The 25,456-nt window shown below is 62.1% G+C and overlaps 2 protein-coding genes across 2 annotated transcripts in view; one reads left to right on the top strand and one right to left on the bottom strand.

The window, feature by feature from the left end:
- The window catches only part of NOC2L (NOC2 like nucleolar associated transcriptional repressor), a 13,593-nt gene extending 9,628 nt beyond the window's left edge, over positions 1 to 3,965 (top strand). Inside the window, 5 exon segments of the mRNA XM_045475167.1 lie at positions 940 to 1,083; positions 1,208 to 1,321; positions 2,303 to 2,438; positions 2,818 to 2,916; positions 3,230 to 3,965. Coding sequence (XP_045331123.1) covers positions 940 to 1,083; positions 1,208 to 1,321; positions 2,303 to 2,438; positions 2,818 to 2,916; positions 3,230 to 3,336 — 600 coding nt within the window. The 3' untranslated portion in view covers positions 3,337 to 3,965.
- On the bottom strand, positions 574 to 25,456 carry SAMD11 (sterile alpha motif domain containing 11). Its single transcript, XM_045482063.1, has 14 exons — positions 25,196 to 25,456; positions 23,998 to 24,638; positions 22,740 to 22,831; positions 18,597 to 18,777; positions 17,188 to 17,238; positions 13,085 to 13,209; positions 9,798 to 9,887; positions 9,490 to 9,624; positions 7,349 to 7,511; positions 6,149 to 6,264; positions 5,841 to 5,919; positions 5,241 to 5,755; positions 4,403 to 4,513; positions 574 to 4,285 (listed from the first exon to the last, which is right to left on the bottom strand). The coding sequence occupies exons 1-14, from the start codon at positions 25,454 to 25,456 to the stop codon at positions 4,041 to 4,043; spliced, it is 2,805 nt and encodes a 934-aa protein (XP_045338019.1). The 3' UTR covers positions 574 to 4,040.

Below are 25,456 nucleotides of genomic sequence, written 5' to 3'. Positions count from 1 at the left end.
GGCTGGACCCGGCCCCCCAGCCCTGGGTCAAGCTGGTCTCCTGACTGTATACTTTCCCAAATGGTCCCGCGTGCAGGTTTGGGGCAGGAGGAAGTCCCGGTCAGCCTCAGCACCAACCCTGCCCCAGTTTTCCTTCAGGTGATACAAGGGTGGGGTTGGAGTCCTTTCTCTCACAAGTCCCTTCTGGGCCTGTCAGAGGTCCACTTGCTCTCAGCCCAGGTGTTTGCCATCTCAAGGAGGCAGGGGCCTTTCACGGGAAGGGCCAGGTCCTGTCCCTGATTCTGGTGGGCAGAGTCAGCTCCCCCAGCTGTAGGCCTGCTTGGTGAGTAGGGGTGGGCTGCCCACACCCGAACTGCACCTGGTTCAGAGGCCCATCCAGACGCACGTGGCCGTGTAGGCAAGGCTTTATTTCTGGACTCCAGGTCCCAGAATCTCGGTCTAGAACATGGGTCAGCAAACTGTTCCGGCAGAGAGAGCTAAATGGTATTTTAGGCTTTACAGTCAGTCATGTGGTTTCTCACAACTGCTCAGGTCTCCTCTTTGAAGTACAAAAAATCCACAGAAATGCCTAAGTGAAGGAGTGTGGATGTGTATCAATACAGCTTTATTTACACAGACAGGCTGAGGGTGGGATGTGCCCTGGAGGGTAGATCCATGCCGCCTGTTCCTCTGCCCGGCCCGTAGGGTGGGCCGTCTGCTCTCCAGCCCCCACAGGGCCCAGACAACAGGGGTCATGCGGCACCACGCCGCGGCCCCCACCCCACACCGACGTAACTGCCCCGTTCCCCAACTGTGTGCCCTCGGGCTGTGAGACACACGTTTCCTGCTCCCCCATCACCTCCCTGTGGTCATGTGTGATCCCGGCAGATCATGGTCTGTGCCTGGACCTAGGCTGAGCACCGCGCCCCCCCCCCGGCCCCCCCCCCCTTCCTTTTGCAGTTGAAATCCTTCCTCCGGGAATGCAAGGTGGCCAACTACTGTCGGCAGCTACGCCAGCTGCTAGAGAAGGTGCAGGAGAACGCTGAGTATATCTGCAGTCGCCGCCAGAGGGCCTCCTTCGGTGTGGCTGACCAGCATGCAGTGGTCAGTTGGGAGCTGGTGTCTGGGTGGGTGGGGGGGGCAGCACTGCCTGAGGGCACTGGTCAGTGCAGGGCTGGGGTTTGGAGGTTTCCCCAGGGTGGACACGATCCTGAAACTCTCCCCATAGGACACCTGGGAGAAGCAGACCCGAGAAGAGGGGACACCTCTCACCAAGTACTATAGCCAGTGGCGGAAGCTGAGAGAGCGAGAGATCCAGCTGGAGATCAGTGGCAAAGAGCGGGTATGTCTGCAGGGGAGGCTCGGAGCGGGGATGTGGGCATGACCACCTGGTGTGTTCTGAGACCAGGGTCTAGCACCCTGGCTCTGACTTTAAGACCAGAGTGGGGAAGGGGGCTTGTGGGAGGAAATAGTCTCAGGGACGAGGTCACTAGGACGGTTGGGGCCTGTTCCCAGCTGCAGCCTGTCCTGGGGCTGCTCTGGAGGGGCAGACCTCATGCATTACTGGGTGACCAGGGGGCTTCTCTCATGACCTCCAGGAGGAGGTCCTTACGCCTTGTCAGGCCTGACTGGGCTGGGGATTTTGGGGGAATAAGTGGCCAGACTGACCTTATTTCTCAGGCCAGCCTGTGGACACCAGGAGGGCAGGCAGGGAGGGGCAGGAGGAGCTGTGCCAGTGGGTGTGGCATGGTGTGACTTGAGGGGACAGTTTCGTGCTGAGTGGCATGCCTGTGACTGTATCCCTGTCCTGGTATCATGGGTCTGCAATCCCATGACGTGATGACTAAAGACGTGGAGACACAAAGGTGGTGGGGGTGGGGGGGGGGCTATAGCTGGGCCTTCAGCCAGTGGGTGTAACTATGCTTTTGATGGTACTTAGTGGCCAGTGTGCGTGGCTGGGGCCCCCTCACCTGCCTGGCAGGGTGGCTGTCCAGGAGTCCTACCCAGCGATGTCTGGCCAAGTTGGCCAAGCAGAGTCTGTGTGGGGGACGGGTTGGGAGGCAAGGCCTGAAGGGAAATGGAAAAGGGAACAGGATGCTGGGTTTGGGTAAAGTCTGTCTTTGGGAACGGGAGGGAAGGACAGTAGCTGCGGTCAAGGCTCTTGCTGCATGACGCATGATGTGACCCAGCTGTGGCTGTGAGCTAAGCCTTGAAGTGGAGGGTGGGGCCCAGGGCTGAGACATGGTGGGTTGGGGATTGGGCCAGGTGGGTTCTCTCATGGCCGCCAGACCACCCTCACTACTCTGGTTTTGGGTCTTTGCAGCTGGAAGACTTGAACTTCCCAGAGATAAAGCGGCGGAAAGTGGGAGGCAATAAGGATGAAGACAGAGTGGAATTTAAGGACCTCTTTGATCTGGACAGTGACGAGGAAGACAGTACCATGGGTTTCTCAGAGAGAGGTAGGGGCCTGGACTCCTGAGCCTGAGCTCCCTGTGGGGAAGGGGTAGGTGGCCCTGGAAGGCTTCCTGACACGTCTCCTGGGACCAGAAGAGGGTGCCTGCTTCCCCCTGGCTGCTCACGTTTGCGGTGCCCCTTCTCCCACCACTTCACTTGCTTTGAGGTGAGGGCCTCCCAGAGTTGGGACACGTGTCCCAAGACCTTATTCCCTCACCTGTACTATTGGCTGGACACTTCTGAATCCTTTCCACCTGTATGAAGGGGGCCTGAGGGAAGGGTGGGTGGGTACGGGCTTCTGAGCCTGGCCCACCCTCCTACATTAGCTGTCCCCAGTATGTATTTGCTGGTGGGCTTACTCCCATGGGCTCTTTTGGTCCCCAGGGATGCCTGGGTCCCCGAGAGCTTGGCAGAGGGTAGAGGAGGAAAAGCAGGAGGAGGATGGCAGCCTTAGCAGCCAAGAGGAAGTCAGCAATTCAAAGGGTGAGTGATTCCTGGGAGTGAGGGGTGGTGCTGTAGCCCTTTGAACCTGTCTGTTCAGGAACCCAAGGCTGTCGTGGGCGTCACTTCGTCGGTGGGTGGGAGGGGCCATTGGGTGGGAGAATGGCTCTAAGCTGGGCTCACACCCCTCCTTGAGGTTGCCACGCCAGCTGCTCCGTTCCCGCTGGCTCTGGCAGCCAGTAACAGTGGCACCAATAAATTAATTAGGGCTGTGATTAATTAGTGATGAGTAATCTCCAAGGCTGGCTTCTTCCCGATAAAGCAGAATTTATGTAGCCTCGGTCTCTCCCTGCAGATGGAGACCCAGACACAGAGGCGGGGCTGCACCTCGGGGAGCTGTGGCGGCTGGCCCAGGGACCAGAGGATGAGTTGGAGGAGCTACAGCTCTCTGAGGAGGATTGAGGGCTGCCGGCCTGGGGCGGGGCCTGCGGGGACTGCCGTGCAGTGTTCCCACCTTACCAGGCAGCCAGGCTTGTGTCTTCTTGGCCGGTGCTGAGACCCGAGGCCAGGGCCTGCGCAGTGCGGGGGAGGGCAGTAGATGGTGGACCGGGCTTTATTTTCGCAACATGAAAGACCAGAAAGTACCGAGCCCTGTGCAGATCCCTGGAGTGGCGGCTGTGGGGATGGAAACCAGCACCGTGGAGCCTGCCCACGGTGCATACCGCACTGCTGGGTTAGATACATCAGCCCCGTGAGGGAAGCTGGTCTGGAGTGGGACTCTGCCCTGACCTCTCACCCGATGGCAGGATGCTGAGAATCTCGCAGAGAACTGTCCCGGTTCCAGAGCGAGCCAGCAGGCATGGCCAAGGCCAGTGTGGCATGATGTGCCTTCTCCGCCTCCTCTGTCATTCTTTGGTTTGTCTGCAGGTCCCCAGGATGCAGAGTCCCTGTGCCTGGGCTCAGGTTTGGGTCCCCAGGCTGTCTGCACCTGACTCTACTCCCAGAAAGTTTCAGAAACTCTTTTCCTTTGATGTCATGTTTTCCTTTAAAAAAATCTTTTGTTTTTGCATCCAAAACCAAAAGGAAGAGAAGCTGTGGAGTGGGTCCTTTGTATCAGAGCTGCTGGCACCGAAGGGCTTAGGGCTTAGGGTGGTCCACCCACCAGGTTAGCACAGAGGCTGGGAGGGGTCTGCAGGCCCTGGGAGTAGAGCCACAGTTCCATTCTCTTGCTTGGGCGAGGCTCTCCCAGCAGGGGGGTGCCCCCCACCATAGGGGGAAGGGGCCAATGCTGGGGACAGGGCCTGCTCTCCAGAGGTGAGCTCCCGCTCTGGGGCCCGTAGTGTTGGTGGCTGCAGTGGCAAAGCCACAGGGAAGCTGGCCATGTAGAAGACTCGGCCCAGCGCTTGGCCACCTGTGGAGAGATGGGCCTGGGTGGGGGGGGCCTTCTGGGTTGCTGGCCTGCAGCCACAAAGAGCCTCAGTGCTGACCCACCATTGTGTGGAGACTGCTGCCCCCAGCTGGCACTCACCTGGGCCCGGATCTTGAGAGCAGGCCCGAGCTTCAGCCCCATGGTGGTCAGGAGGTGCTCCTCTGTCAGCAGGGGCAAGGTCTCCCCGTCGATCCCCTGTTCTCTGAAGACCTGGGGGCGGGCAGAGGTCCGGGCCTGAGTGCTGGGACCAGTGCCCGCCCGCCCTGCTGAGTCCCTCCAGCCCACCAAATACTGAGTGTCTGGGGTTGCCTCAAGGCTTTCCAGCGAGAGCAGGGCCAAGGGAAGCTGCTGGCACAGTGTGCCAGAAAAGCTTGCAAATGGAAGGAAGGTCTGTGTGTGGAGCGCGTACGTGCCAGTGTCGGAGGCAGAGGCACTGACGCGGCACAGGGCAGGGGGAAGCATGCAACAGCATCCCCTTCCTCCCCACACACTGTTGAGGAGGGGAGATGGGGAGGGGCGGGAGAGGCGCTCGGAACCATCTCAGGAAGGTGTCCCCCCACCCCCCTCACCGGTGCATATTCTCCACAGCCAGAAAGGCCCCCCACAAAGCTGCAGACATCGTCCACTGTCCACTTGCTGAGGTCCTCAGGGGCTGTGGCCTCCTCCCCATCCATGAAGAGTCCCCCCATGGTGCCTGGGTTGGGGGGGGGGGGTGGTATTACTAGGACTATGGCCAGCTCTTTCCTAGGCTCCCACCCCTGTCTGCTGACCTTTGCCCAAAATGTTCAGAGATGTTGGACTGAACACTAAAAAGGATTTTTCTTCCCATGGACACCCTCCCTAAGACCCAGGGCGTGGTGGGGGGAGGGGGCGCAGAAGGGGAGCTAGGATTCTTTCCACCCCATGGAGATCTCTAGCATGGAGAGGGGATGCCCACCTGTGTGGAAGTAGGGGCTGACGGCGTAGGGTAAGCCCAGGGGCAGTGGAGGGGGCAGCATGGACCCTGAGAGAAGCCCCTTCCCCTCAGGGCTGGCCCGTCCAGTTGGGGCTTGGCCCAGGGTGGGGCCCTGGCCCCCGGCGGCCACCATCTCAGGGTCCTCTCCTTCTGAATCCTTTGGGGGCTCATCCTCAGAGCCATCTTGTGCCCAGAGCCCAGCCCCCGTGGTCTCCTTGGACTCACTGGAGTGGGCTGAGGCAGGGCTGGGTCCCCCCTTCCGAGGGGCTCGGCGGACAGGCTCCCGGGGAGGGGTGGGTGGGCCGGGGCCCGGGGGTCCCTGGGGGGGCAGGGCCAGCAGCGGCGCGGAGCTGTGTCTCAGCACCAGCATGGCCCCGCGCCGCTGCAACTCCTCGGCGCCGTCGGCGGGGCGCAGGGTGGCTTCGGGCGCCAGCAGCTGCGGCCGGTGCGCGCTCTCCAGCTCCTTCTGACGCAGCAGCTCTGCCGACATCTCCAGTCTGGACCAGGAAAAGCAGACAGTAGTGTGGGTCATGTGGCTCGGAAGGTCACCTCCTCCTCACCGGTCGCCGCCACGGCACCTACCGGGCCAGGTTCTGCTTCCGCAGGAGCTCCTGCTGCCGGGCGAGCATCTCCGCCTGGGCAGGGGGCAGGAAGCCGTAACCTGGTGGGAAGGGGACAGACCACGAGGCCAGGTGGCCGAGTGGTCTAGGGCCGCCCAAGCCCACCTGGTCCGTCCTTGGCTTCGGCAGGGGCGAGGGTTGGTGCTACGGAAGCCCTCGTGGAAACCGGGTCGGTCATAGGCAAACCCGGGTGCACCCACACCAACGGCCTCCCGGCGTGCGCGCTCACGAGGCCCTTAGCACAGGGTCGCGCACCCGCCTACTCCTCACCTGGGGTCTGGCACAGGGCCGAGGGCACCCCCAAAAAGGGAGGCCGAAGGTGGGGGCCCAGGGCGATGTGAGGGGCATTCTGGGGCGACAGCAAGGGGGGCGGCTGCGACAGCTCCCTGTGGACGACGGGGCGGTAAGAGTGCGCGCCGCAGGCCCCGGCCCCGCGCGCCCCCTCTATTCCCGTAACTGCCCTGCGCCCCACCCCCCTTGCCGCCGCCGCCGCCGCCGCCTCTACTAATTGCCGGCCCCGCGGGCGGTCGATGCACCGCTCGTTACGGCTCCGGGTCGCGCGCCGCCCCCGCCCCCGGCTGGCGGCGCCAATTAATCTCGGCGGCGGCGCGGAGGCGCTGACCCGGCGGGCGGCGGCGACTGCAGCGGTAATTACCGCGCGGGGCGCGCCGGGCCCCCGCCTCCCCGCTCCCCACGGACCCTGGGCGGCCAGGGGGGCGGGGGCGCAATTAGCTGCAATCCTGGAGGCGGTGGAGGCAGCTGCAAATAGCGCTCCGTTGGGGGGGGGGGGCGGTGCGGAGGGCCGGGGGCTCGGCGTTGTTGGGGGTTGTACCCTGGGGCCCGGCTGGAGACCACCGAGAGCCGCCACAGCCCTTCCCGCCCCCTAGCTCGCTCACCCCTTGGCCTCTGCAGGTGGACGGAGGGCGGGCGGGGGGTGGGGGGGTGAGGGCTCCCTTCCCCAGCTCTCGGCTGACTTCAAGGTTTCCAGGCCTCGCACTGCTCCTGCTCCCATCTTCTGCCTTCTGCCCCCTCCACACCCTCCTCTCCACGGACTCCCCCAATCTGCCTCCAGCCCCCACACCTACCTGTTGGGGGAGCAAAGCCCTCAGCTGTTTCTGGAGCTGGATTCAGCCAGTCCCACAGTTGCTCAACAGAAAGTGCCATCACCCTTAGCACCCTGCCCAGAGGAGGGGTCACCCCCCCCCCCCCCCACACACACACATTCTATTCCAGGAGTGTTCTAGGCCTCTGACCAACTCGGGGTCAGACCATGAACCTAGGGCCAGCACACTGCCTGGCACACTTTCTGTACCAACATGGCTGCGTGTGACTGTGGCGGGGGAGGAGAGTGTGTGCACGATTGAGGGCAGATGCAGGCTGTGGACGTGACCTGCAGAAACCAGGTGCTAGGTGTATCTGAGAAGCCAGCAAAGAGAATATGGGGCCTTTTCTGATGTGGGCACCCAGTACCTCTCTGAGAAGGATGGGGTGCCAGCTGGCACGGTGCCCTCTCGGTGCTGAGCCAGGCCCTGCTTTCGGCGCTGACCTGCCGTGGATGAGGGTAAGTGGACTTCCAGGCCACTGGGGCTCCTCACAGATGCCGCTGCCACCTCTTGCCGGACCCTCAGGAGATCTGGGGGGGTTGGGGGGGGGTGGGGATGGTCAGTGGTGGTCTAGAGGCCAGACTCCCCCAGGGCTGGTGAACATAGGACATTGGCCAAGGACACCAAGGAGACCAGGTGCTGATAAGAGCATGTCCTCAGAGCGACCTTGCCGTTTGGTCATGGGGACAGAAAGATGAACAGAGGGCCACAGGGCAGGGGAGACCAAACCCTTAACAGTACCGCTAGCTTTGTATGGCGCTGGGAGTGGGCGTGGGGAGGCACCCACCTGTATTGAGAGAGGGGCAGGTTAGCATTGAAAGCGATGTGGGGATGCCAGTAACCAAGATGCAGTGGGAGGGAGGGGAAGGCCTCCCTTTCAGGGGATTCTGTGGCCTCTGAATGTTGATATTGACAGGAGTTCAGAGGTTATGGAGATCAAGGCTGCAGGGGGCCTTGAGGGATGGTGTTGTGCAAAGACCCAAGAGTGAGGGATCCTCAGGCAGGCCTGCTCCTGGAGGCGTGGGGATGGGTCTCCAGCCCTGGACAGACGATGCCCAGGTGACTTCCTTCCCGGTAACACTCCGTGCACACTCGAGGAGTCTAGCCCTCTGCTCCCCATCCGGGTCCCTCCATCCTGCTCCGCCGGGCCTCTGAGTCTGAGTGTCTTCCCCCACTCCCACCATCACCCTCCCCCCCCCCCCCCCCCCCCCCCCCCCCCCCCCCCCCCCCGCCCTGCGCAGCCCCAGCCGTGGCCGCCGCCGCCGCCTGTTTATAAATTAATTACCCGAAAAGCGGAGGTGGGCCCTGCCCGGGCCGGGTGCCAGCCCGCAGAGCCCAGCCGGCGCGGCCGCCTGCATCGATCCCAGCGGGGCCCCTCGCCCCCGCGCCCGCCCGACGGCCTCGGTTATTTACAGTCGGCTCCGCGGCGGGGGCGGCGGCGCAGGGCCATGATTGACAGCCCGGCTCCCGGTGCTGCTCCCCGGTGGCCGGCGCCCCCTCCCCCGCGCAGGCCAGCCGAGCGGGCCCCAGGCAGGGCAGGGAAAGCAATTAAAAAGGAAGATTTTTAAATTATTAACATTTGGTGAATTATTCAGGCTCTCGGTGCCTGACTGCCCTGGGGGACAGTGCCTTGTGTGAGGAGAAGAAATCCTGCCCCCTTTCCCAGCACCCCTCACCCACCTCCAGCCAGAAAAGCCAAGCTAGCGGCAGCACCGTGGGCTGGGGTCTGCCAGGCTAAGGTGCAGCTGGTCAGGGTGCCAGATGGTGGGTGGGCGAGGTGTGTCCATGAGAGGCAGGAAGGACAGATGGACAGAGCACAGGGTGGGGAACCGGGCGGGGCAGGGTCCCCGCCTCCAGCTGGAGCTTCTCCTGAGCACCAGTGAGGTCCTGGTAGCCACATCCCAACTGCCGCCCATCCTGCCTTCTGGATGTCCTAGCCTGACTACTCCCCTCCTCTTGGCCCCTCCCACCTAGAGACCCAGGCTGACCCCCAGGTGAGGTGGCTAGCACAATCTCACACATGGCTCTGACAGCTGGAGTAGGAAGGACTACAGCATATAGACCCGGGGACAAAGAGAAGCTGCATGTACTGGAGAGAAGCAGGTAGGCCTGGTTCAGTCCCCACCTCCCACTCTCACCGGGGTTCACCTCAGACTCTGTTTTCTGTGTCTGTGAAATGACAGTGTTTGCGTGTCACAAGTGAGGCATGGCTCTGCGAGACAGTCTGGGAGACAGTGGGGTATGCAGGTGGGGGATCCCCCACATCTGCCCAGGCAAGTGGCTGCCTGGGCAGAAGGGGAGGAGAGTGACTCCTCGTTGCCCACCTACAAGGGGCCTGTAGGGACCGAGGGGCCTACAGACCCACATCCAGGCCCAGATTTGGTCTCAGCAGCCAAAGACCCCAGGGCCTCTTTTCACACTGAGCAGAGGCCTCCAGGGATAGTTAGAGCCTAGCACATGTGGGTAGACACTTGGTGGGGGATCGTGCCATGGGGAGGGGGCACATACCGTGGCTGGGGAGGCCCAGGTGGTAGAGACGCTGCGGGTCCTCAAAGGTGCCGGCCTCACTCAGGGCAGACACAAGCCGGCGGTAGTGATCCTCAGGGGCCATGCTTGGCCCTAGTTCTGGCAGCAACAGAGTCTCTGTGTTGGGAGGAGCATAAGGTAAAGGGATTCTCCTTCAGATACCACCATGGGAGAGAAGCAGAACCTCCCCTCTTAGACCCTGCTGTGGGGCTGATTTTGCCGTGGCAGGGTCTAAGTTACCCCCTCCCTCCTCTGGGACCTGTCCCTCCACCTTGAAGTTGAGTTCCCACCTTGGGGTGGCTTGCTTCGTGCCTTCTTCTCCAGTGGGCACTCACCGCTGACGTGGGGGGTGCGGCCTGGCCTCTTGCCCAACAGGTCACCTGGGGGAGGGGAGAGTGAGCCCCGCCCTGTGTCTCAGGGCTTGGAGGGGATGGAGGCTGGGAAGGCCAGGGGCAGGGAGGGACCCAGCCCAGGCCTCGGTCCCTGCCAACCGCAGCTCAGAGCCTAGCACACGTGGGTAGGGGACCGTGCCATGGGGAGGGGGCACGTACCATGGCTGGGGAGGCCCAGGTGGTAGAGATGCTGGGGAACCAAATCCATCATTGCTCAGGTGCCCTTGGATCCTGGCCAGGTCAAAGCCTTTCCCAGCCCGGGCTCCCAAAGGACATCTTGCCAGGCTTTGGACAGGTCGAGGGACAGTTCTGATCCTGGGCTTTGGGGTATGTGTGTATGTGACAGGAGGTTTGTGGTAACAGCTCAGGTGGCAACTCAGGACCCCACAGGCACCCTGCTGCCCCTACCCAGCCAGATTAGTCTCCTGTACAAAGTAATGGCCCCTCCTGGTCATTCCGCTAAAGGGGAATGGAAGGCTTTGGTTTAGACTGGAAGCCACTTTACCTCCCCTGTCCTCTACCTGCTCAGGGAAGTCCCTAGGCAGCAGGCCCCCAAGGCCACCTTGAAGCCTCCAAGGTCAGGCACACCTGCCACACCAACTCCTGGGTACCTCCACCGAGGCCACACCCCTCACTGCCCTCAGAAGGCCTGAGCCAGCACCCTGGCCTTTCCGGCCACACACCTGCCTACCTGCCCAGCTGGGCTCTGAGCTCCTGAGGGCACCCCTGAGCAGTCTCACCTGCTCTACACAGCCTGGCCACAGTAGTGGGGGGAGGGGCAGCCCCACCATACTCATCTGTCTCCCCAAGGCAGCCCCTTTCCATCCCAGGCCCTAATCCCTCCTTCCTGAGCTCAGGAGCTGGGGTGGGGGTCTCTGCTGAACAGCTCAGCAGATGCCCTGCTCTCCTGGGACCATTCCAGTGCTGGCCTCCAGGCCAGATCCTGTGCTCTGGCCCCCTCTCTGACCTGAGAGGCCGCCTGGGTGGGTGGGGTGAGGGGGCTACCCCCTCTGTGAACCAGGCCTGCCATGACACCTCAGCAAGGCAGGCTTCCCAGAAGCCTAATTCCCAGAGCCTAATTCCTTTCTCTTATTCCCTTAATCTGTCATTTTTATCAGGCCGGGGAAGTGCGGCAGCAGTGAGAGGCCGATCAATCTCCACTTTACAGCTGACAGAATGGTGCTAATAACTTATTGATCTCAGCCACCTCGCTGCCACTGGCCTGGGCTCGGCAGCCCAACCCCTGCCCTGGGAGACGAGGTCCTCACTGCTTGGTTGAAGGGTCCCCACCTCAGTGACCTGGCAGGACAGGTAGGGGGCACAACCAGCATGAGGGCCAGCCCCCAACAGCCTTGGGGCCTCAGGGCAGGAGGGCCACAACATCCAGCTGTGCTGGGCCTGGAAGTGGCTTTGGGCTGGGTCCGCACCCCATCCTGCATACACCCCTTCTGGGTTTAGCAGAAAACCCAGCACCCTCACTTCCCTGAGTTCTGTTTCCCATTTTCCACAGTGGAACCTCCCCTTCCCCTTTCTCTTGGGGGATGAAGGCTCCCCTCTGTCTGGGGGAGGTGCTGCTGGAGGCAGAAGGGCCCACAGTGAGACTCAGCCCTGTGACTACAGTAAGATCCCGCCATGGAGATCTGGGGGCCCACCAGTCCCTGACGAGGGCCACACTCACTCACAGACCCACACACACAGTCGTAAGATGCCAGCATGGACCCCAGCTGAGCCCCTCACAGTCCTCCGCGGCCCTTCCTGTCTAGGATCCAGGGAAGGAGCAGGGCTGGGGTTGTGGGAATAAGATTGACAAGCGGCTCCCGGAGAAGCAACAGGGGGTGACGGCAGGCAAATGTCTCCACCCAAGGGCCCACAGGCACAAGTGGAAGCCAATGGGGGACTGCAGCCCCGAGGAGAGGGCAAACTCTGACAAAACCTGGGCACAGCACACACATGTGACACTCCATGCAGACCACCTGTGACCCCTGACACGCTTGTACGCCCGTCTCAGCATAAAGCGAGAGTGAGGACACAGGTGTGTGGCATGGTGACACCCAGACACGGGGTGTGAGCTGGGTGCGGGGCCACGCGAAGGCCCCAGGCATGCAGCCCCAGCTGGGAGCAGGGCACGCGTGCACACTCGTGCTGTGTACCGTGGGGAGGTCTCCATGTGTACGGGCAGCATGGGGAGGGCCTGCTGGCTTAGAATATCTCAATCACTGTGTGGCTCCCGCAGCTCCGCCCGATCGATGGGGCAATTAGATTTTATCAGCTGCCTGCTCAGCCGCCTCCAACAAGGTTCCAGAAGCAGCCCCCTCACACCCACCCCACAAAGGCCTTCCCAGGCACAGGCACGCCTGGGGGCGCTAATGGGGGATGACTGTCTTCTCCCCAGCCTTTCTGAGAGCCGGAAACTTCCCTGCCCAGGGTCCGTAGGACTGCGAGGGGCCCCTGCCAGCTCCTCTTACCTCCCCTTTAGCCGAAGCTCAGCCATGCCCCATTCTCTGCAGCAAAGCCTTGTGGCCAAGTCCCCTCTGGCCTATTCCTCTGTTGGGGGGGGGGGGGCGCGGTGTCCCCCAGCTGCTCCCTCCTTCTGAGCTCCTGCTGCCCCAGGAGCTGTCCCTCTGAGATGACCCCAGGAGCTTCTGAGCTAGCACTCTCCTGCCTCACCCCTGCAGAGATGCCCCCTCTCTTAGGTGATGGACCCCCTTCCTCCAGGCGCCTGTGCTCCGTGGGGTCGGTGGGCACTTTCATGCGTGTAGAGCATGTCCCTGCCCTCAAGTGAGCCATTCACGATGTGCATTTCTGAGCCTCTATGAGGCCTGCACATCCGTGACTGTCCTCCTGCTTCTGCTCCTATGGGAAGGGGATGGCAGTGGCCTTGGCCACTCCAAGCCCACCCCAGAAGCAGCCACGGTGGAGCCACTGCCTGTGCCTCCTGTCTGCCCAGCTGGCCGGGATTAACACAATTACCATCACATGGAGCCCCAGGGGACAGCCGGCCTTGCCACCTCCCGCCTCCGCTGGCCTCCCTGGCTGCCAGCCAAGGCTGCTGGGGGTGGCGGCATCCAGAGCTGCTGAGCAGAGACACTGGGAGGGTGGCAGGGCAGGCTGTCCCCAGGCTGAGCTGCAGTGGCCCTGGCAGCCCTGTTCTCTCCCCCCCCCCCCCCCGCCCCCCAGCTCCTCACCTGCAGCTCCCAGGCCGATCTCCACACCACCTCTCTGGAATTCACAGCGGCTCTGATGCTCGGGCATAACGAGGTGGCGGCTACGATGGACGCTGGATATGAGGGTGGGCAGGTCACTGTCCTGGCTGTCGTGAAGCAAGACAGTGAGGGTGAGACCCCAAGAGGCCGTGTGCCCAGTGCTGGGTACAGCAAATGCCTGACCGAGCTCGAGTGTGGGCACACATAGAGCCCGAGGACAACACAAAAGTGCAAGGCCTCCTACACACCTCTCTGTGGCCTGTGACAGCACACATGTGGGCATCCCCACGGCCGGTCCCAGGGGAAACATCTAGTGGGTGTGACCTATCCAGCCCCACCCAAGACCACTAGGACCTGCCAAGTGTCTACCTGGCACGGGACCTTACACTCAGGCCCCACCGTGGTCCCCAGGGAGGGCGTGTACAGAGCTCAGGAGCCCAGCTCAGTTTTGCCATGCTCTCCCCAGAGTGACCAGAGCAATCACCAGGCAAGGGGGGGGTGGGGGGTGGGGTCTGCTCATGAGAAGGTGCCCAGAGAGGACACACGCTGTCATACGTGCGCATATCACTTATCTAGCACTTAACTACTGTGCTTCACTAAGGAAGTTGCACGCGCTCTTTCAGCTAAAACTCGTAACCACCCACAGACCCTCAATTTCTTCAAATAAGGAAACCAACATTCAGACCAAAGTCCTGCAGCCAATGAGGTGTGTGCACACACAGGGACGTGTGTACACTCACCCAAAGGGCCTAAAGAGCATGCACCTACAGACACACACAGACACACAGACACACAACACGAATGGGGAGCCTGGTCCTCCCGTGTGTTCAGGACACTCTGCTCTCCCCAAGGCTCCCAGCTAAGAGCCTCGGCCACCAGGCATGTGCGGGCCTGGAATAAGCATGTATTTAACTCTTTTGTTTCCTCATTTCTCTTCCTGCTAAATCAGCTCAATCCTACACCACAGAGTCCCAGAGAAAAGAAGGAGTGAGATCTCAGTGCGACTGTGTGTGTAAATGGCCCCATTTGCTGTTGATGTTCTTGGCACAGGGAAGGGTCACCCGCCATCTCACAGATACAGCCTAGAGCAACAGGAAGTCAAGACAGAACAGGAGAGGAGCAGGGAGGGCCCTTGGCGCCCCACCCTCCCCAGGACCATTGTTCCCTGGCCCACCTGTACCAGAGCAGCCTCCCAGCTGGGCCCCTGCTAGAGGGCCTCCACGGAGTGACCTGGGAACCGACCCTAAACCTCATTAAGTAGCCCCCAGCCCCCCTGGCCTGGGCGGCTGGAGTAGGCTAATCCAGGCTGGCCCCTAAGCAGATCAGTTTCAGCCCCCAAAGACTCCAGGGCTGGGCTCTAGAGCCTTCTGGGAGACCCAGATGTGGGTTCTCTCCCCACCCCCACCGCCTCTCCCAGGAGGAGAGAAGGCCCCCCCCTACGCAAACAGGAGTGCAGGTGGGGTGGGAGTAAGTACTTTATGGGATTAATTGGCAGCAATTCTCATCCCTCTATCATCCTCATCAATGCGAAGGTGTTGAGGAGAGAACTGCTGTCCTCAGCACTAGGGAGGGGGTGCGGGGGTGTCTAGAGACGCCTCCGAGTTCTCCCCTGAGGGGATCCAATTCTGGTGTCCCCAGGGCTCCTATAGGAAGTGAACCACCTACCTGCAGACCGGATAGGTGAGGAAAGAGCCCGTCGGTTTGTTCCCCATGAACCCTTAGTCCAGCGCCCACACAGGGACCTTGGACTGTACCCCCCGCCCCCCCCCCCCACTATGGCCATCAGTTCTGTTACTGACAGGTCAGTTATTCGGGCCCAGGTGCTGTGGCACGGTGGAAGTGAGGCCTAGTGGGAATCAGAACACTGCCGCCCACCCCACCCCTGCTCTCTGCCTTGGGGGTTTATCCCACAGGGCCCAAGACAGCCTGGAAAACATGTTCTGGTCATCTGGCCACTCACTGAACAAAATATGCCAGGTTTTATATAAAGGACTACAAAGAAACAGCAGGCTGAAAATGCGTAAGCCTTGCATTTGGCATCCCAAGTACGGGGTTCCTGTGGCCATGGAAACACCCTCTGCTGCGTCCTGCTGTGCACAAGGGACAAAGCCCATGAGGGACTTGGGAGGCTCTCTGTGGCACCATGGAGTGGGGCTGTGTGTCATAAGGTGAGGGGGAGAGCTTGAGTGACAGAAGGGGCTACATGGAGGAGGGTATGCTGCGAGGATGAGGGAGAAGGGTCTTGCCCCTTGGACCCCAACTCTCTCTGAGGGGCACCCTGGGCTCCTCCAGGCTCCCTCAGCGACTGTCATACTGTCCAATCCTTGCCCATATCCTAGCCAACTCAGGGGCCTCGGGAGGGCAGGGACCATATCCTCTGCCCGCTGCCTGGGGTGCATGGCCCCTGAGGTGGGAGTTCCAAGCAGGCAGGCCAATGGATGGAGAGAGACAGACAAACGGAGAGTGACAGATGAGGACGTTCGAGCAGACAGACTATCGAGTGGACGGATGCAGAGATCGAAAGGCTGAGAATAGCAGAGAGACGGGCGGACAGAGCCTAGAGAACAGACAGGAGACGAGGACAGACAGACGGGGCCAAAAGGAGCCAGGAAGAGACAAAGACAGAGCCGGGGAGGGGGCAGTGTGAGGCAGCTGGGCTGTGTGCCTGGCCAGAGGCCGAGGGGCCGTATCAGCAGGTAGTGGGCGGATGGGCTGTAAGTCCTCTTGACCATGCTCTGCCCCTGCCCCCAAACTGCAAGCTCCCCTCTGGTAAAATCCAGAAAGTCATCCCAGCCACCTCTGGGAGCTTGTGCAAGAGCGAAGGACCCCACACGCACTTGGACTTGGCCCCTTACCAGGGGCCCCCTGCGTCTGGACACCTGGGACCTTCTCTCACTTTACAAGGCTGGGGTGGGTGAGGAGGGGGCTGCAGGCAGGAGGAGTCATTCTAGGAATGCAGGAGCCTCCCTTGGGTTCCCTATAAGCTTCGCTGACAAATTTATCCTGTAGCTTCCCAAGTAAAAGGCTCATAAAATGTCATCAATGTTCATGACGGTTCATAAAAATGAACAGTTGAGTGGGCAACTTCAGAATGAGGCGGAAATAAGTTTGAAGGTGTTTTCGTTGTAATCCGGCTCCAGGACCCAAACATTTTCAGAGGTGTCACTAAGAACACATATGGCACAGGGCCAGGCTGGGGGTGGGGAGCGCAAGCCCCTAACCTGCTGGGCTGGCCCCTTCCTGCGTCCTCCCTGGAAGCCCCAGGGCAAGACTTGACCCCGCTGGCCAGAAACCACAGCCTGGGCTGCATCCACAGACTGACCATCCTCTGCCCCTCTGGGACCTGGAACTTGGGCCTTCTCAATGTCCCCCAACCTCCTCGTCAGGTCCCCTCATCTTCTCTCCTTACTAAGTCTTGGGTTTGCAGCCCCCCCGCCCTCCACCATGCTTCTACAAGCCTGAAGTGCCGTGTACTGGAGCAAACCTCCAACCTCCTGGGCAGGGCCTCCAAGAACGACCCCCTCAAAACACTCTGTCAGTCCTCTGCTCAAGAACTCCTGGTGGCTCCTCACTGCCTGGAGGACCCTGTCCTACAGCCTCAGCATCCAAAGTTCTCTAGCATTCAATTGAGTCAGACCTGCCAGTTCCCCCAAGCCCCCACCCCCACCCCACACATCCCCTTGCCTTGTTCTTCCACACCTTTGCAGACTTCCTCTTTCCCTAGTAAACGCCTATGCATCCTGTAAGATCCCATGTACACACCACCATTCTCACCTCCTGGTGGGTCTTTGGGAGGGTGAGAGGGAGAGGTCACGGCCTCATCTTTGGGCAGATCGACTCAAATGGCCAGTCCCATTTGGGAAGGGGAGTGCACGTTGGCTCCAGGATTGGGCTGCCCAGAACCCATGCCTGTGCTGCTGTCAAGGCCCGGGCACAAGTCGACAGACAGACCACAGAGTAAGGAGGGGAGGAAGGGAGGGAGCTAGAGAGATTTAGCAGCAGACCCAGGGGACATGGGGCAACAGGTCTCCATCCTGCCCATGCACAGGGTATGGGGAAACGCCTGGCCCAGACCCGAACCCTACCTGCAGGACGTCTCTCGGAAGGAGATGTTCACGTCCCAGTGGGTGTGGACTCTGCAAGGAGAGAAGCAGAGGGTCAAAGTGGCCTCTGGGACCTAGTACGTGAACAGCAGGGCATGGGTATGGCATAGCCCTCATCTGCCCCAGAGCGCTGGCCCCAAGGGAACTGGGCTGGCTCAGCTTTGTCTCCTGTGCCGTCTGGTACCAGCTCAACCAGCCGGTGGCTGACATCAGGATAGAAGCATGGGGTGGGAGCCAGTTCCTGGTCTCACGGAACAAAGAAACTGGGAAGGACGGAATCGAGGCTGCCATACCTCTGCCTCTTGGTGCAGTGAACCCAGAAGAGCTGCCACGTTGTGCAGAGGGGGCCGGGCAGCCTAAGGCTTCTTCTGCCCAGCAGCCAGATGACTGAACCCAAACTGCTTGTTGTTAGAGCTGCTTCGGCCAGGCTGGAACTAGGGCACGGAGCAAGCCCCCAGACTGCCGCTAGCACCAATGGTTCAGTGTCAGCCCAGGTGGGTGCAGCTCCCTGGGTCCCAGGTGCTACCAGTCTGCCTCTTGAAAGTGAGCACCGCACCCCGTAGGTAGGAGGGATGCCAGAACAACAGTACGGCAGTCAAGTAAGGAAACAGCTCTGCCCTGTGCCTGTGTCCTCACCCACAGCAGTGCTCCCACAAAGACCCTCGGGCTGAAGGAAGGTGGTTGGAAGCCTGTGTGGGCGTGTCAACTTAGCCAACGGGGGTATGGGGGCTGGGAAGTGGGGATGTTGGGGGTTTGGGAGGGTCACTTGAGGGTAGGAGAAATTGGAACATGTTAAAAGACTAGGCGAGAAGAGAAAAGGCCTCGAGACTCTGGGGACGTGTGACATGTGCTGGATGGACAGACAGACAGATGGAGGGATGAAGAGGTGAGTGGACAGAGGGAGGTGCCTCTGCCAGGAGCGGAGAGGGTGGGAAGTCAGGAATAGTGACCCTCAAGGCTGGAAGGGACGGTGAGAAGCCAGGGGAGCCGCTGCTTGCCAAGGAGAATGAGCACGAGCGTTTTAGGGGCTGCTCAGCCTCCTCCTCTCTGCCTGGCTGTGGTGGCGCCAGGCCATCCCTTCCTGGGTCTCCCTGACTGCCCTCCTCCTAGAGCCGCTGGCCCAGCCTCCTTCCTCCCCCCCACAGAACCATGTCGGCCCCTCCCTCCGGGTGGGTTCTCACTACGGTCCCGTGGCATGGAGGGGTTCAGGCTATTTCAGCTTCGGCAGACACCAAGACAAGAAAATCCAAACTTGGGCCCTGTCCTGAGGTCCAAGGGCCCTCACCCTGGCCTGGCTTTCAGCTGCCTGGAGGCCCCAGTCTTGATGTCCCTCCCTCACCACCACAGCCAGAGCCCACGTGCCCTCCCCACCTGGTCATCGGTAAAAGTACCTTCTCTTCATGATACGGACATGTGGGGCGTCCTCCTGCTTCAAGCCTGGCCGCTGCCCATAGGCGGGGCCATTCCCATCGCTGTCACCATCACTGGCCGAGAAGCTGGTGGTCAGCTCCTTCTTTAGGACCCGCGCAGTGGGGAGGGCAACCGTCCTCTTGTCTGCCAGCCGCCCCGGTTCTGGGAAGGGAGGGAGCAGAGGCAGGTTAGGCTCAATCGGGACCCTCAGCCTCCTGGGCAGCTTGCACCCCAGGCCCATCCTTCGGGCAGGGCCCGGGCGACAGAAGCCCTCACAGCAACCACTAAGATCAAATAGGGACCATCAAAGGCCCTGCTAAGGGGCTTCTAGCCGGCAGTGCCGGCCCCAGGGTCCACATGAGCCCCGGTGGCCACAGGTGAAGACAGGAGCAGAGAGCTGAGGCCTGGGTCGGCGACCCCTCCACAGACCACCTTCCTTGCTCCATGCCACCCTGGAGTGGGGTGAGGCGAAGGGCTGTGGGCCCTGGCCAGGCTGCTCATGACACATGCCTCGTCCAGACCCCATAGTCCAGCCTCGCTCCCTCCACAGGCGATCAGCCTGAGCGTGGGGATGTCCACCTGGAGGCCAGCCCCAGCTCTCCTGGCGCCAGGGAGCCCCAAGAGGCCGTGAGAGCCCCCACAACAGAGGTCTGTGTTCTGCCGCTTGTCCGACGTGCCGTTACCACCGTCTGCGTGTGTTTGCCGGACGATCCCACACAGCTCCCGTGTGAACCCCCAACCGATGCCAGGTCCTTTTTCTGTTCTGCTAGTGCCATGCCGGGTCCAGTTCAAGGGCAGTGTGAAGCCTGAGTCTGGGGCCTGAGCCTGCCGACCCCTTGCAAACTGCAGTCCTGGGGTTCGCAGGTCACCTGGTGGGGAGGCCTTACCAGCCCAGACCCTTTGACCCAGCCTCTGGGGGCCCAGCCTTCCCCCTGCGCCTCTCGGGGCCCAGCCTCTGGGTCAGAAGCAGAGATTCAGTATCTCTCACAATACCTACTTCTCCCCACCCTGCACCCATGTTGTGAGTACGTGGATGCACGTGTGTGCCGTGTGCTGGGAGATCAGAGCAGGAGGCATTTGAACAGATGTGGAGGCCAGTCCGCACTGAGCTTGTCCACGCTCAGAGCACGCTCACACACCAGTGGGACAGGCAAGGTCCCTATATACCACCGCTCCCTCCAGTGTCTTTAGGTCCTGCCGCCCCAGTGGAAGAAAAAAGTTACTGATTATTTTCTGGTGGGCAGGAAGCTTTTTCTTATTTAATAACAGGTTGCTGTCTCCTGGAGGTGGCAGGGATCTTGGGATTATCTAATTCTCTCTCATCCTTTCAGTTACTGAGGCCTCCTCAGACACCCTCTTCCCTGTTGCCAGGACAATGCCACCATACCCGGGGGCCCGAGGAGGAAGGTGTGAAGGAGGGTCTTGCCTCACCAGTGTCATCCTGGACCTAATGGACAGCTGCGCAGCCACCACAGTAGTCCTGTCCTCCAGAGTAAGGGTCCTTCTCTTCAGACCCAGCCCACTCAAGCTCCAGATTTGGGCAGTGGTGCCGAGAGCCAGGGAGCCCTGGTCTTCTCCCCCTCCTCAACTGGGTCTGGGGACCACAATTAGCCCCATCCCCAGACTCCAGGAGCCAGTCTCCATAAGCCAGCCCTTATGAATCCATTTGGGACACCCTCATGTTCCTCTCTGCAACACACTCAATGAGATATACGGGACAGCATGGGGGTGGGTGGGGCAATGGAGTCTGAGGGTAGGCCTGAAAGATGAAAGGGCCTGCTTTGTGGCCCCTTCTGAGACCCTGGCCTTGGCCCTGTGCTCTATTGGAAATAGCAGAGAGTGGGTGAGGCTGTAGGTGTGACCGCCTGTCTGGTCCCCGTGCCTCTCTGTGCCAGCTAGTGGGCTCCAGGGGGAAGTGTTTTCAACAGCCCCTGGCCTGTCTGAAGTGTGCACTGCTGGGAAGTCCCCTCAGCCCTGCCCTTCTCTAGCCTATTGTAGCCCAAGCACCTGGACCTCCTCTCCTTTCTGCTTTAGTTAAACTATTCTCTCGAGAAGAAAGGAAATGCATTTCCCTCTGCTTCTCATCTGTAAGACAAGGAAGAGGAGAGGGAAATGACAGCAGTAAGACTGCCACCTGGGACGGAGCCTGACCAGCTGTGCTGGCCTGGAGTGGCTCCTGTGAAGGGGAACTGAGGAAGAGGGACCAGGGCCCCAGCCAAGGACAGAGAACATACGTGCCTCCCAGGCACACCCAAGACCTCAACCCGTGCTCAGCAGCACAGATCTGAAAGCTGGGTGCCCAGCCTCTGCCCCTCGCCAAGCACTGGCCCCTCAGAGTGCGAGCGTGGGTACGTGAAAGCCAGCTTGCATGGCTGCACGATCCCTGCGCCACATGCACACCCACATTCTGCCCCTGGAGTATCTGTGACTCTGAAGTGCGTACGTACCTTTGGGCCTGGCTGGGGGGCGGGGCGGGGGGGGGGGTGTAGAGCAAGACAGTCTCTATGTGGCTAAGGTGGATGCTAGAAAGACAAGGAAGTCTGTGGAGCTCCTTCCTAAGGGTGAGGGACAGCGATAGGCTTGGGAGGGACCAGGTTCAGGAGAGGTAGGCCCAGGTCTGAGGCATCCCTCCTGTAGGGCAGTGACCTGAGAGCCCCAGACAAGTAGGCAGTTCTAGGCTGGGCCTCATCCCTGTCTGACCTACCCGGCCACCCTGCCCCCAATCCAAGCAGTGTCCTGGGGAAACTGATACTGGGCTCAGGCCACCTGTACCCCACACTCTTGGGAGAGATCTCTGGAAGAGTGGGTTGGGAGGGGCTGGTCCCCTCCGACCCAAGGAGAAACTCCAGGCCAGCCTGGAAGGTGCCCAGAGGACTCTTCTCCAGTACCAGCTCCTTGGAAAGGTGCATATGTGGGGAAGGAACTCAGTCTCTTGCCCCAGGCAGGAACCGTGGTGGTGGGCAGGAGGCCGGCTGCCTGTGCAACAGACTCTGGCGATAAGCCCGTGTCAGGCACGTGATTGGGATAGGTACACAGGGGAGGCGTGGCTGTATCCCCCTTCCCCTGTCCAATCTGTGCGTCTGATCTGGTGTCTGTCTTCACAGGGGTGTCTGTGGCTTCCCAGCTCGCCCAGCTCAGCTACCTCCGGGGTCCACAAGGAAACCAAGACGTCCCTTTCTCCTTCCTACCTCTAGTCCAAAGCAAAGAAGCCGAAGGTGGGTGTCTCGGGTCCTCTCTCACCACCTCCTGTGAGAGGGTGCTGCTGATGGTGCCAGGAACAGTGGCATAACCCTAACTGCCACCAAGAGCCAGGGCCCTAAGCGGCTCTCCCCCAGAAGCTCAAAACTGGTTCCTCTCAAGAGACAATTTCCTCTTCAGATCAACCCTCCAACTACCGCTGCCTGGAGGACATGTGACATGGAAGACAGTACTTCAGGGGCAGGCACAGCACCCCGATCTCTGCTGCTCCGCTAGGCCAATGAGGGGGTCGTATATGTCTGCGCTGGGTTGGGGACCCCACATCAGCCTCCAACCCCAGTTCTTGACACTAAAGGCCCACACTGCTCAGATTCTGCCCCTAATTGGGTTGTATCTTCAGACTCTCCTGGACATCCAGAGCCTTGCCCAGCAGGGGTCTAGCTCTTGGCATCCCAGAGACACATGTTAGTCACAGCTAAGCTGTGACCACCCCAGAATGCACATCCAGGCCAGCCAACACTCTTATATCCCAGAACAAGTTTTACCCTGGGACCAGCCTCTCTCCCAACCTGGGCCAGCTGACACAGTGGGGACCCCCCCCCCCCGACATGTGACAGGGCAGGATCCCCAGGCCACGGCTGGATGACATGTCCAGGGAGGACACCTTCACACCCTGTCCCCAGGACCTCAGGAGAAGCAGCTCCAAGCCTCCCCAAGGAGTGGCTCCAAGATAGGCATGATCAGGCCCTGCATCCAAAGGGGAGAGGGCTCCCCCAGGATTCCCACCCAAAGCAAAGTCTCCCCTGTTTGCTCTTCAGGGGCTCCCTCCTGCACACTGGCACGGACTCTGGATCCTAGAAAACAGGCACAAGCTCTGCAGGGGAGAAAGAAGATCCCAAAGCCCCAACTTTTCTCCCACATCTCACCACTGGGGAGGATATTCGACAGCCTGGACAGTCGCAGATCGGAGGGTGCACCTGCAGAATCCCCTTGGACATAAGCGTCTTCAGACTTTTTCCTGTGAGGAGGGCCGAGGCAGAACCGGTGAGAGAGCAGGGCTGGGCACAGGTAGAGTCGACGCACGCAGGAACGCTTTCTGGGCGCAGTAAACTGCAAGGCCCGCTCCCCCTCCCGGCACGTGTGTGAACAGCCACCTCAGTCCAACTTCCGAACCCACCCCCAGGCCCTGCCGCCCACCCCACCCTCGCGGAAGCCACGGGGATCTGCAGAGCTCAGAAACTCTAGTTCCCGGCGAGCGCCCTCCCCTGACCAAAAGCCGCCTCCTCCCCGCCCCCTGCGTCCCCCCTCCCGCGCTCTAACCCTCTCCAGGCCTGTCTGCCGGGACTGGGAACCGGGCCCAGGAAGGTCGATCCAGCGCGCAGGTGAACGGCGCCGCCAGGACCCGGGACTGCGCGTGACCCCGCAGCGGGAAGAGGGCAGCCACAGCCGAGCCGCGAACCCCAAAGCCCAGCGCGACCGGGTCCCTAACTTTCTAACGACCCCCGACCCCCGCGCCTGGCGCTCGCCGCGCCTCCCCTGCTTGCCTGCTCAGGCGCCCGCACCTCGCGCCCTCGGAGCCAGATTCCTGAATTCTCCAAGCAGGCTGCTACCAGCCCCGCTGCCTTTCCAGCTCCGCGCGCGCCCCCGCCCCCGACGCGCGCCCCCGCGGCCCCCACCTGCCTGCGCCACCCACACACCTTCCCCTTCCCTCCACCAAGTCCCACCCGCAGCCCGGCCGCATGTGTGTCCCTCGACTCCCGCCGGATCCTGGGGGCTCACCGACCAGGGAGGGAAGTGTGTCCCGCCCAGCCGGTCTCCCGCAATTTCCCGAGTTCCCGTAAACTTCCCCTGAGCCACAATGCCCAGGAATCCCGCAAAGACCTTCCGAGTGGGAGGAGGGGCCGGCTTGCGTGCAGTTGGGAGTCCAGAGCACCGCGGCCCAAGCTGGGGTGACGGTGGAGGCCGAGGGAGCTCTGCCTCGGTCCACCAAGGCGACCGTGCTGCGGAGGTGGGAGGGGGCGGGGGGGGGGGGTTTGGGAGGGCTGGCGGGGGAGTGTCTCTGCTGCAGCCCCGGAGCCGCAGCGCCCTCTCTGGGCGGAGACGGAGTCTCCCAGGTGGCAGAATGAGGGGGTCCCGACCCAGGGGTCCTCGGGGAGCGTAGAGGAGGGACGGTGGCGGCCGCACCTTTGTGGCGGATGCTGCGCTTCCAGTCCTTGGCCGTCTCCCGGCCGCTGACGAACTGGAACTCGTTGGGTGTGAGCCACTCCCCGCGGTGGCGGATGGACGGACCTTTGCTGCCCTGGCAGAGTTTGCGCACGTAAAGGAGCGCGCGGTTGGCGCCGCACTCCACCTCGATGCACGGCTCGCCGTTGTCGAGCAGCGGCTGGAAATCCGGTGCTGCGGCCGCAGTGGCAGAGAAGCGCTCGAGGGCCAGGGGGTCCCGGGGCAGGTGGAGGTACGGGGCGGCCTCGTGTAGGCTCAGGTAGGCGCGCGGCGAGCGGAGTGACGGAGCCAACAGCGCCTCGTAGCCGGCGGTCGCGGCGGGTAGCGAGGCGGCCGGGGGCAGGGCGGCCGAAGCTGGCAGTGGTGTCAGGTAGCCTGGGAGCGGCGGCAGTGGTAGTGCGGCCAGGGTCGGACGGAAGGCGGCCAGAGCCAGGGCCAGGTCCTCGCGGCCTGGGAGCTCCTTCTTGACCGCCGGCATGGCGGGCCGGTGGCCCTGCAGCCCGGCTCTCCGCCGCCGGCGCAACTTGCTTGGGCCCGGGCTGGAGTTGGAGCTCGAGGGCCGGGGGCCCAGGAGTCGCCTGGCCGCGCGCCCGCCCTATCCGCTACTGCACCCCGGCACCTGCCGCCGCGCCGCCCGCCGGGCCACCTCGGACCGCTTCCCGGCCGGCTGGCGGGGCCTCGGCTGCCCGAGTCATGGTGCCGCGGGAGCTGCTATCGATCTCCTATCGCGCTCCGGAGCGCCAGGGCTCCACAGGGCGCCGGGCCACCTGCGCCCGCGCCCCGTGAGGCGGCCCCGCGCCCCGCTCGCCGGACTGCCCGCCGGGCCCAGCCTGGCAGTGGAGTCGGGAAGTCTGCGGCCCTTCGCCCCGCCCCGCCCGGGGTCCCAGGCCCAGGTCCCGCCTCGCCGCCTCGCCGCCCCGCCGCCCCGGCCGCGCACCCGCGTACACTGGCGCGCGCCCGCCCGGCGGGGACTTGGGAGACTCCCGCCGCCGCCGCCGCCGCCGCCGCCGCCGCCGCCGCCGCCGCCGCCACAACTTGGCCCATTTAAACGGCCCCGGCGCGGCGGGCGGGCGGGCGCGGGCTCCGGCAGGGGGTGCGTGACGGCCGACTGGGCTCACGCGGCTGGCGGCGGGGGGTGGCGGGACGGGGCTGCACGCACCCTTGCCTCATTCCCGAGTGGACGAGGATAGGAGAAAGGGAGTCCCGGGTGTGCGAAGGGGCGTATGCCAGCGAGAAGCTGCGCGCCATTGTTGAGGGAGTCGCTGGGCGCAGCTGGAGTCCGGGACTGCACGTGGGGAGGGGGCGGGCCCAGGACCCGGAGTGGGCTCCTAGCCGATGGGGGATCGGTGATCTGGGACTGCCTGCTTGAGTGGCGGCTCTGGGTAGGAGTGTTGGCACAGCGGCGGTGGGTGGTGGGCAT

Source organism: Leopardus geoffroyi, chromosome C1 (genome assembly GCF_018350155.1).
Source record: "Leopardus geoffroyi isolate Oge1 chromosome C1, O.geoffroyi_Oge1_pat1.0, whole genome shotgun sequence".
NCBI classification, from domain to species: domain Eukaryota; kingdom Metazoa; phylum Chordata; class Mammalia; order Carnivora; family Felidae; genus Leopardus; species Leopardus geoffroyi.
The sequence above is the reverse complement of the archived record's forward strand: the minus strand, read 5'-3'. Positions and strand labels throughout refer to the sequence as shown.